At 54.6% G+C, this 11,008-nt stretch overlaps 1 protein-coding gene across 3 annotated transcripts; it reads right to left on the reverse strand.

The window, feature by feature from the left end:
* Positions 1-4,089: 4,089 nt before the first annotated feature.
* On the reverse strand, positions 4,090-9,600 carry USE1 (unconventional SNARE in the ER 1). 3 transcript variants are annotated; one of them, XM_059719704.1, is made up of 8 exons: positions 9,493-9,600; positions 8,092-8,141; positions 7,818-7,896; positions 7,060-7,212; positions 6,576-6,594; positions 5,812-5,842; positions 5,353-5,515; positions 4,090-4,578 (listed from the first exon to the last, which is right to left on the reverse strand). In XM_059719704.1, exons 2-8 carry the CDS (start codon positions 8,118-8,120, stop codon positions 4,396-4,398), a joined length of 657 nt encoding a protein of 218 aa, XP_059575687.1. In that variant the 5' UTR covers positions 8,121-8,141; positions 9,493-9,600; the 3' UTR covers positions 4,090-4,395. The 3 variants fall into 3 exon arrangements, with proteins under 3 accessions (XP_059575687.1, XP_019339627.1, XP_019339628.1); XM_019484082.2 differs by lacking the exon at positions 9,493-9,600 and adding an exon at positions 8,239-8,456; XM_019484083.2 differs by lacking the exon at positions 9,493-9,600 and adding an exon at positions 8,311-8,444.
* Between the last annotated feature and the right edge of the window lie 1,408 nt (positions 9,601-11,008).

Genomic DNA, 11,008 nt, shown 5'->3' on the forward strand with positions numbered 1-11,008 from the left:
ACCCTGGAGAGCTAAGGGCTGGTACACCCCTGCAGGGCAATGGGGGGGGCACATCTCCAGTGGCCCTGCCCCTGCCTGCAGGGCAGCTCCAGCTCCTGCCCCCCCCAGCAGGGGCATTGCTTTTGTTCTCAGCTCAAAGAGAAGTATAGGATTAAAGTGTCTGTCATGCATGTCTCTGTATTCATCAATGAACCTTGACACAGAGGCTCGTGAATTTCTCACTATTGGCATCAGCGATAAGAATTAATTAGATGCCCTCCCTGGCTAACGAGATGCACAATATGATGGTACAGCACCAGCAGGCTGGTGCTGGAGTATGGTACGCTCAGGTCTTTCATCTCCCTTGGTAGCTTTGATCTGTACCAGCATAAAACGAAAACCAGCTACGTAGCAGGCAAGACAAATCTTCTCCTGTGGCCCCCCTTACACCCTCCTAAGTAAGGCTCTGCAGGACAGGAACCTTCTCTCAAGCCCCAGGAACTTCTTGCTCCCTTTAAGGCTCTACATTTGCCACGGTCACTGGCTGCTCTGGGCCAGGCTCTATAGGATACTCCCTAGGCAAGCACTGAGAAATCTTTCAGGAGCAGCTTTCCTGGTCTGTATGACACTGGGAACTTGAAATCAGCCATGCAGCCTCCAAAAGACTCCATGTAGAACCAGCAGGGTTGCACAAACCCCCAAACCACCCCTAGCTGCTCTGGATCAATCGCATGAGAACAGAAGTCCTTTTCCCAACACTTTTCGAAGGGAATCCCCTTCACTCCCAGAGACCAAATATCCTTACAGAGAGTTCCTGCAGACAGGGCCGGTGGCCTGGCGGATTCAGTGCATAGTTCCATTCTGGAGGGGAACTTGGAAACTGGTTTGTGTTTTCAGGGTCAGAACCACTAATCTGTGTCTTTTGTTAATGCAGTCTTCCTGGTCAAGCCAGTGCAGCTGAGAGAGACCAGCTGAGCTGTTCTTTCCTGGGCACCAGCTACAGTCCACTTGAAGCAGCATGAACTCACTGCAGCATGCTCTGCACCGTGCCCTCCAAGGCTCCTTCTGTCTTTTGCCAACTCTCTGCAATTGATACATCTGGAGAGAACCCAGCCTGGCTTCCAGAACCTGCGGGACAGAGGTGGTGGAAGAGGGTGGGAAAATTACGTTTCCTCATAATCTACATTTGGGAACGAGACATGATGACATTCACGAGGCCCCTGCAAGGCTAGCTGCACAGTGCGGAAATGCAGCTTAAGGACAGGGCCTGGCACACATGCAGTCTGTTTTGCAGCACTGACTGCTCACTCCAATTCAATACTGCAAGGGCAGCCGGGGTGCTGGCGGTACCATGCTGCACTGGTTTAACTTCTTGGTATCTACAGCTGCAGACAGGGGACAATTGAAGGGATTGAAAATAATCCTAATTGCCAAGATGCAGGAAAAGCAACACTCAACCCACCATCTCAGTTGAAGTAACTGGAAGATCCACAAATCCAGTCAAACTCAATGTAAGACCTTGAATCTTTTGCAGCCCAAAGGATCATTGCCAGAGATTAACCAACGCTCATAGACTACCTGGATCAATAATAACCTTCACTTAAGGAAAGTGAGGACCAGCAACAGCAGCTCTGGTTCCACAGTGAGCCAGCAGGCAGACAGGGACACCCTGACTTCCAACAAAATACCGCTCTTTTGTTGGGATCTAGCTCCCAGCTCCAATGAGGCAGCAGAGATGAGATGAGCATACTTCTGCACTGGCCCCGCGTGAGGGGACCTCACATGGAACCGGTGTTCATTGGGAGCCAGCGCCATTGTTACTTCCCGTGATCAATGTGCTTTGTGCAATGCACTTCCCAAGCTCCCAGGTTCTCAGCAAGCAGCACGCACCCTGCTTACCATTTAGCTTTTTGGAGAAGTAGTAGGAGTCACCATCTCAGCCAGTTGAGTAGATGGGAGTGAGTCCACACATCACGGGCAGGATGTTACAGGTTACAGAATAGACTTCTCAGGCACACAGGCTGAGATCACATAAGATCTGGCCTTGGGAAACTCATCCCTTCCTGTTTTGAGACCCACAGAGCTATTGCCAAGTCACTTAAGGCAAATGATTTCATGTCATGGACCAGATTTCCTTTTATACCTCCTTCCATTCACACCCACTAACAACCGACTGGGAGAGACTTAACTTGATGGGAGAAAACTCAGAGGATGAAAATCCTGTCTCGTGACGTGCTAAGGAAAGACATTCCAGTGTTTTACTGTTAACACAGGAACTACTGCCAAGACCTGAACAATCCCATTGTTGCACTAGAAAATGTAACCTCGCCCACGGCAAGTGGCAGAGGGCACCGCGCACTTACGGAATCAAAGGAGTTGGAGATGAAAGGGGACCACAGAGGTCACACCAGTCCACTTCCTCCGACAGTGCTCCCTCATACCTTCACCAGTCTCTTGCTCAATCTGCTTTTTAAAATGTCACCCATGGCAGCGCAACATTTAGCCTAATTTCCAGTCCCTTGTTTGTAGGAGTATGCCTTTCTTCCAGTCTGTGTAATCCCTGTTATTTATCAGTTTAACTTTTTGCTGAGAGCAGCTTGTCATTTTCAGAAACGGCTTCTTCAGGGCAGCACAGCACGCAGCAGCTGGAACACACCACTGTCTCGCACGTCAGCCTGTACAAGGCACATCTGTCTTGGATACCTCTGCATCCAGGTTTGTTCCTCAGTTACCACTACAAGCAGCCCCCCACGGTTTCCTGGCAAGTGCTCTCACCCAAGAACATCTAACCCACTCCCTGTTTCTAGTTATGTTCCCAGCTCCACCTTCCTCCTCCCTGCAAGGGTGCTGTCCATTGCAGAATCAACCTGGGACACTTGAAAGGTCTCAGATAGGGCAGGGCATCCATCAATCCAGCCATCACGTCCCATCTCTATCATTCACAAGCAACGCTGAAAAAAGTGCCATTACTAGTCATCCAAACTACAAGAACACCCACAGTGCTGGGCACTTGACAAACGTGCAAGAAACAGCCCTGTCCCAGAGACCACATCATCACAGACACAGCACGAAGAAAAGATGTGCCTTAAAAAAAGGGAAAAGGCTGGAACATCACCTTTAATGAATACTGCTAATGCCACATGCTGTTTCTTTGTCTAACACAGACATTACCAGTTGCTCTCCTGCCTATCGGTTGCTGGCTAATCTAGTCAGCCTGTATCCAGGAGGCAGCGTCAGCCCAAATTCCCCTCTTGGGAACGTGCTGGAACACAAAGTCTGTACTTTCTAAACATTAACTTCCTAGATCCCAATCACATTAGAGACAAAACATGTCCTGGGCAAAGAAACCAAAAAAGCAGTGGCACCCAGGAAGAAGCCAAACAGAAGGAGGCCACAGCTACATGAGCTCCTTGGGAGAGGTTCTCACTTGCCCTGCTCGGTTCTCTAGCTCTTGCAGCTGTGGATTTAGGCAGCAGTCACTGCTGAACCCTAGCCTCTGGGGAGTTCCTGCCTGTCTGCACTGCACATCTCTGTATCCGAGGGATGAGCAAGACTCTCTGATCACCTGAGCCGTCCAGATCCAGCTCGCAAGCTAGATTCACCCAACTACTTCTTCCCCACACCTTATCTTTAACAGCGAACACAGATGCAGCTTTGCAAGGGAATCAATTCCTGTAATACCTTTGCTAATGGAGGTTTCTTCTTGACACCAACTACACTGTACACAAAATCGAATTCAACAGCTTCATCGTTGCATTTCACACCTGCCACAGTATTTGCCTCACCTGTTTCAGGGAAGAAGCACCAATATACCAGCAGTGCAAGCACCATTTGGCCATATGTGTAGCTCATCCCTTTCCAAAGGAGATGACTACTTCAAGGAATAGAAATAATGCAGCAACGTTTTTGTTGACCTCGCTGGAAGTAGCAGATCAGCAAGACAGAGACTGGACAGACCATATCAAGACCAAACACCCTGGCTGAGAATCTCAGTCACAGATTTTACCTGCTTACAGCAGGACCAGAATGGATCTATACAGGCTTGCTCCAGGGCACAACCACTTCAGGAGCTAGGAGGCTAGCATTCACTGAGTCACCTGCAAAGACCCCTTTGCTGGGATGCACCATCAAAACTTTATTCCAGTTCTCTCAAGAAAACAGCAACAGTAACCAAACGAAAAGGTTTCCTGGGGTTTGACTCAGCAAACCTCCTCTACAAGGTGTCCCACCAAGTCCAGCAAAGGCACAGGACGGGATACAGAATTAGTCTGACAGTTCCTCCATGGGACAAGACCAGTGACTGGTGGCTGCTGTGCAGCAAATGTTTACCAGACTAATAGAGGAAATGAATGGGTGATAATCCACATGTGCAACACAGCCCAGCCTTTCACATACTGCTCCTAGGCACTGTGGCAGTCATCTCAGTTTAGGGAAAATTCTGATAAAGAGGATCATGCTGATGAAAATAAAACACACTATGATTAGCATTATCCACAGCAACCAGTTAACAGATTTCTTTGCATGCTGCTCAAGACGTTCAGACTCATCCTTCAGCTTCTCAAAGTTATGGTCCGCCATCCTGAGGGACTGAGACAACGTCTGGGGAACAAAGAGAGGGAGCTGTAAGTCACCTGATTTTCAGGAGAAGGAAGACAACATCTTGGGGCTAGTGAGCAATCAAGCCAAGTGGTGCTGACAGCCAGACCAGCAGGCTCTACAATGGAGAAAATACAAAGGGGCCCCAGTGGTTAATACTACGGGCACTCAGATTTGAGAACTGCAGTCTGAAAGGAGAAGCCCACAGACAGATTTAGGACCCTTAAGTGAAGTAACCCAATTGCAGAAGTGCCAGACATCAGCGGCTCCCAAAGCCTTCAAAGGCCAGACCTCCATAGCTTCAGACACCTCCATTTGAAAGTTTCTGGACACTATTTCTTACATTCGTAGATATAGGGTCAGAAGGGACCTAAGTAGATCATCAAGTCCGACCCCCTGCCAGGGCAGGAGAGAATACTGGGCTCATACGACCACAGCTAGGTAATTGTCAAGCCTCCTCCTTAAAGACCCCCAAAGTAGGAGCCAGCACCACTTCCCTTGGAAGTTAGTTCCAGATCCTAGCTGCTAAAGTTGGTTTGACTCAGCAAACCTTCTCTACTTCCCTTGGAAGTTGGTTCCAGATCCTAGATATAGCTAAACGCAAAATAAAAGATAAAGTCTGCCCCCAGTAAAGACCAAATGCACCAAAGACAGGTCCTGCCAGCGAACTCTTTTCCCTGTAGCCATATTTAGCCGCCAGTTACAGACATTACTGTTTATACAATATCTCAGCACATTCATGTTTTAGGCTGCATTCCTAGTACTAACGGGTGCTACCTGGTTATCTTGTTTAATAACGTTCTGTGCTGCCAAAGTGTTGTTTTTGAGACTGCGAGCCAAACTCAGCATTTCTTCTGCTAATTTCTCTTGCAGGTTCTGATGATGCTGCAACACGGCATCCAGCTCAGTTGCCGACTGTTTCTCATCAGGTTCAAGTCCTCTACAGAGAACAAGGCAGAAAGGTTAGGATGCTTCAAATGATTTCAAGGACTGTTCTCCCCAAAGCACTTTACTATGTAAACTGACAAGCACATTACATTACAGCTCACATCTCTTATCAATTGGAAAGAGCAGTAAGTTAAACACAGATCATGGAAGCCAGTCATTAAAATCTGGGCCTACACAAAAAGGAAGTAAAACCCTTGCACCCGAATCAAAAAACATTTGGAAGTCAGAAGCCTTTGGAAAGCAGCTGTCACTTCCCACAAAGTAGCAAAATGTTAGATTCTGACTTACTTGCGCTTCCTTATGTTCGGCTCCTCAGAATCTGTTTAAAAAAAAAAAAATAGTTACCTTGCGTTTTAGCATATTATAAACTTCCAGGCCTGACTCTACCATGGCAAGCTGCCTTATAAGCAGTGATCCATGAAAACGACAAGAGGCCAAAGGAAATTAAAGGCTTAACTTTGTTTGGGCACCTGCCTGAGGAAACAAGGGTTTAGAAAGCTTTGACGGAGGAGGCACCAAGCTATCACGCCCACGTCCAGTTCAGAGAAATAGAAGAGACCAGCCTGAAGAAAAAGGCTGAATCACTGTTCCCAAATAACAGCATCTAAGTCAAGTGTAGCTCCTGCAGCAGCAGCTAGAGAAACTGGCCACTGATGTGGCTGGGCACAGTGGGGGTCAGTCACGCATTTCAAAAGAGTTAACATGATCTAGATTCAAATGGCTCCTGGAACTATGCAATCCGCCTGTGCCAGGAGACACAGGTAACAATAAGACTGGACTCTTGTGTCCAACCCTGAAGTAAGTCTGAATTCATGCAGACAGATACTCTCTGTCCTGAAGAAGCCTAGCACAAGCACGTCAGGGCATGACTGGGCACTACACAACACCAGCATCTGTGCTGGTACTTCTAGTTGTCTTATCAGCTGGTGTGATAGAGGAGTTCCAGGATGACAGACTCCTGGCGTCAAGCGGGCTTCAGCTGATTTGTAACCACCCCTTGCACCAGCGCACAACCCTGAGCACCTGAACCAAGTTCTCAGATAGAAACTTACCGTTGATGGACAAGGGATCCTGGGGAGGCAAGGAGACAAAGAAAAATTAGGTACACACACAAATGGAACTGGGGCCCACCGGCAAGCACATCTCACCCCCAGAGCATCCTCCTTTCTAACGTTTCCCGCCAGCAACTGCCCTGTATCCACCACAAGGAGCCAAGAGTGTCACAGATCATAAGTTAGGCTCAGCCCCTTGAAGGCAACATGCTGCCAACTGACAATCTGTGCTCTCGCTGGGGAGAGATGGGTGTATCCTCAGCTTTAAAAAACACACGCTTTGAGAGGAGAATTGAAAAAAAGAATGAAATAAAAAATAATCTCAGAAGCTGTCGGAGTCCCCTTGGCTATGACCTGCCCCCGCAGACAACCACGGGTCCGAGGCCTGCTACCGACAGCGGTCCCCGAGGACGCTGTCACTTCAAGGCTGGGGACGGCACCTGGCTGAGGTAGGTGACCCCCTGGAACCAGCAGCAAAACATACTGTGCCGAGCAGCTCACTCCTCATGTTGTCCGTACAGCGAGCTTTCGTCCGCAGGTGAACTGTTTTAGTGGCCGGTGCTCGCTCTTTGGCCGTAGTGGGAGTTCGTCCCGGAGCCAGGAACTGATTTGCCAGTGCCTTCTCAGTGGATGACGACTACAAAAGAGAAACAGCCAAATGGAGTCATTAACCCAAGGGACACTGGAGAACGAGTGACCTGGGGTGAGGATTCAGAGAGCTCCTCCGCCGTTGCATCCCGAGCAACGGGGAGGAGAGCAAGACGACAGCGTAGACAGCCGTGACTGCAACAGATCAAGCTGCAGCACAGACCGCGTTACGTGCCAGTTCTCCAGACGCGTAAACGTCTCTCCAGAAACGTGCCACGCAGGAGGCACGGACTCAAGGGCAAGCTGCATCCGTCACAAAGGACGCTCAAAGGTAATTCTGGGACGTGTGCAGGACGAACCTCGAATGCCAGCAGTCACGGCCATTTGTTTAACACGGGGGCGGGCAAAATACGGCCCGGGGGCCAGATCCAGCCCTAAAAAATTCAGAATATTAATATAAATTTGCTCCTGGCTGCCTGTCCAAGATGGCAGGACCCAGCAGCAAGGCCCACCCAGCCCCGCCCCCACCAACCACTGGCACGCGCACGGTTTTGAGAAACCTCGGGATCCGAAACCGATGCTTCAAGAGGAGCATGACAGAGACAACGGCAGCAAGGCGAACGTGAGCCGGACGGACGGACGGGCGGACCTTACCAATTTTTCAGCTTCCAGAAGTCCCTTTAAGAAATCCACTTTGCGGGAGTACTCGTTCAGCAGCTCGGGGGCCGGCTTGCTGCAGGAGGCAGAGGAGACGGGAGAACCGGGGGTCAGCGTTTCCGAAAAGTGGAGTAGAAAGCCTCAGGGACGCGGGGGGAGGGGGGCACCTCCCTGGCCCCCCAGCAGCTAACTTTCGGAAAGCCGAGCTAGCCGAGAGCCCCCCCCACCATGCACAGGCCGGAGAGGCGGGGCCGGGCCCGGGAGCGCTCACCTGGAGCGAGTCTTGAGCTCGAGGAGCATCTCTTCGAGGGCACCGACGTACTGCGGAGGAACCCCCCCCCCAAACACACACTCCGTTATGTGGGCGCTTCTCCCCCGGCCGCCTCCGCGCTGACCCCCGGCCCGGCCCCGCCCCGACCTGCTCCAGCCGCCACTCGCCCGGGTGGCGGCGCTCGGCCGCCAGCGCCTCGCAGCGGCTCAGCAGCCGCACCAGGTTCAGCTCCAGCCGCGTCGCCGCCATGGGCCCGGCGCCGGAAGCAGCCGCGCGTCACTTCCGCGCCGCCATCTTGGCCGCCGCAGGGGGGGAACTTGTGGACACCCCGCCCCCTCGCCTCCGTTTGGGACCCGCGCGTCTGTACACAATGACATCACTTCCGGGCCTCCATTTCCCGCCCCCCCTCAGTGTGGGACCCGTGCGCCTCCACACAACGGCGGAAGCTGCCTCGCGTCACTTCCCGCTCGCCATCTTTGGCGAGGTGAGGGGGCGGGGTCTGCGTAGAGCCCGCCCCGGCCCAGCCCCTTGCGGCGCGTGGCGGTAGGGGCGGAGCTCGCACTCGACGCCCGGTGCTGCCAGGGGAGGGACTGTCACGCGTGGCCGTGTTCAAAAAGTGCAACGTGTGGAAAAACACCGACATCTCCGCCAGCCGCCCAGGAAGCTGCGGTCGAAACGTCACCGGTGCAGAGCACGGCCCCAGCGCCCCTCACATCCCCTCAGGGCCTCGCTTCCCTCTGGCGGGCTCTGTCCCACGCGCAGACCTCAGATCCCGCTTCCTTTTCACGTGGACGTCTGACGCCAAGAATAGCGCTCGCTACGAGCGGCTCCGCTCAACCCGGGCCCGGCCGCCGGCTCCCGCCCGCCCGCGAGGGGCGGCCGAACCTCCCACAAAAGAGTGGGGCGCCTGAAATGTTTCCCTCGGGCGCAGTCGGGGTCGGAAAACCCCCGCTTCGCTTTGGCGGTCGGCTCGTCTCCGTCCGTGGATTCGTCTGACTCTCGTGCCGTGTACATGGGTCGTCGCCTCGGGCCGCTCGCTCCGTCTGGCCGCGAGGCGAGACTCTCCCGTAGCCGACGTCCTGCCCCGGGCGCCGGTCCGCTCGAGGATCCCGCGTGGACGTCGTCTCTCTGCTGGGTTTTGGCGGGACGCTTTCATCCCGACCAGCGCGGGGGACGAGGAGTTTGCAGAGGAGAAACGCCGAGCGGTCCGCTCGAGGCTCTGGCAGCCAGACGGAGCGGCTCCTTTGGAGCAAGGACGAGGCGCGTCGCTGGTAAGGTGCGCGGGTTTAACGCGCCAACGGAGACTATCGGTCCTAGGCCGGTGTCGCTCGGCCGTCGGGCTGCGGGGCAGGGCTAAAGGACGGGAGGAGATAAGGAAGCGCGTACTGCCTTAATACTGACCTTTGGCACCCAGCCTCCCCGCTCGGCGAAGAGCCAGGGACAGCTTCGCTCCACGGACTCCCTTTCCCTTCCATGAGCCGCCAGAGGCTCTGCCAGGGCAGGATATTACTCAGCTCACAAGCATCCCCTCCAAGCTGGCTGGCAGCCCGCAGGGTGGAGACTGCGGGGAGAGCAGCCCGTGGCCTGGAGTCCCGGGGCTGGGAGGAGCGAGGGCTGGGGGGGCTGGTGCAGAAGGGGCATCTTCCCACTGGCGTTTCTCTTCCGCCCACCCCTGCCCCTGGGCGGGGACGTGCCCACCTGGGAACCCTGCACCCTTCCCTAGGCCAGGCTCGGCGCCCCCCCGTCAGACGCCCACTCCCTCCCCCATGTCATTGCACACGCATGTACACACCTGCACATGGACACGGGCGGATGCTTTGCAAGGCAGCAGTGAGAAGCCAGGTAGCCACAGCAGGGCGGGGGGTGGGGAGGGCAGCATGGTGCCCCCACACGCGGGGGGTGGGAGGAGGGGGTAGCTCTTTCCCATCCCAGCAGCACCACCTTGGGGTCAAGGCCCTGCCTTAGTTCCCATGGGCTGCCAGCTTCCCTCAGCAGTGCCCTGCCCCAGTGCCCCCTGGGCTGCCAGCTTCCCCCTAGAATCAGCCCCATAAGCCCCAATCGCAGGTCCCATCCGTGTGTCGTGTGTTTCCCCACCCCCCGCAGGGGCAGGAGGGGCCCGATCCCAGGCACATGCTGCCTGGTACGGCCACCAGGGGGCAGCACAAGCGCAGCTTTCCTGTCTGGGGGGGGTGGGGGCAGGGCAGGCTTGGGCAGCCCTTTCCGCTTCCTGCGCCTCAGAGCCGCCCCCCCTCCCCCCCCCCCACTCCTGCACCCGGCCGCATGGGGGCACTGATGCCGTGGGGGGCGCCCCTCCCGCTCTCCCCCCCCCCGGGCTGGGAGCTTCCTCTCAGCAGTGCCCTGCTTCAGTCTCCCCTAGGCTGTAAGCTTCCTCTCAGCAGTGCTGTGCCCACAGGCAGTGATTTTCCCCCAGCAGTGCTCTGGCCCAGTGCCATCTGGGCGGTGAGCTTCCCCAGCAGTGCCCTGCCTCAGCACCCTTGGGCAGTGAGCTTCCCCCAGCCATGCCCTGCCTGCTGTGCCATGAGTTCCCCCCAGTCCTCTGCTCCCCCGTGCCCCCTCCCAGCACCGCCCTGTCAGGACTCATCAGCTGCAGGAGTCTCCTGCCAGCAGTGCAGCTGCCCACTTGGGGGCATGCGCATGGAGCAGGGAGAGCCCCCAGGGATGCCTGCCATAAGGCACTTGCTGAATAAGTAACGAGCACCTGGGGGTAAGTAACGAGCACCCTAACCCTTCTTCCCAGCCCTAGCATCCATGCAAGCATGACTGTGCCTCCCATCCCCACTTGTGTTCCCAGTGAAGATGCTCTGAAATGCCACCAGCCGCCCTGAGCTCCTGATCTCAGCCCTGGGTAAGCAGGGAGGGCGGCTACGGAGATGCTCAGAGCCCAGAGGTCAGAGAT

The sequence above is a fragment of the Alligator mississippiensis genome, chromosome 16, assembly GCF_030867095.1.
Source record: "Alligator mississippiensis isolate rAllMis1 chromosome 16, rAllMis1, whole genome shotgun sequence".
Lineage (NCBI taxonomy): Eukaryota > Metazoa > Chordata > Crocodylia > Alligatoridae > Alligator > Alligator mississippiensis.

Excerpts from the sequence above, each read along its gene's own strand:
- USE1 (XM_019484082.2), bottom strand. The coding sequence starts at position 8,340 with ATGGCGGCGACGCGGCTGGAGCTGAACCTGGTGCGGCTGCTGAGCCGC. Across the intron at positions 7,897-8,091 it reads GAGCTCAAGACTCGCTCCAG|CAAGCCGGCCCCCGAGCTGC; the intron begins GTGAGCGCTCCC and ends TGCCTCCTGCAG. Across the intron at positions 4,579-5,352 it reads TTATTAAACAAGATAACCAG|ACGTTGTCTCAGTCCCTCAG; the intron begins GTAGCACCCGTT and ends TTTGTTCCCCAG.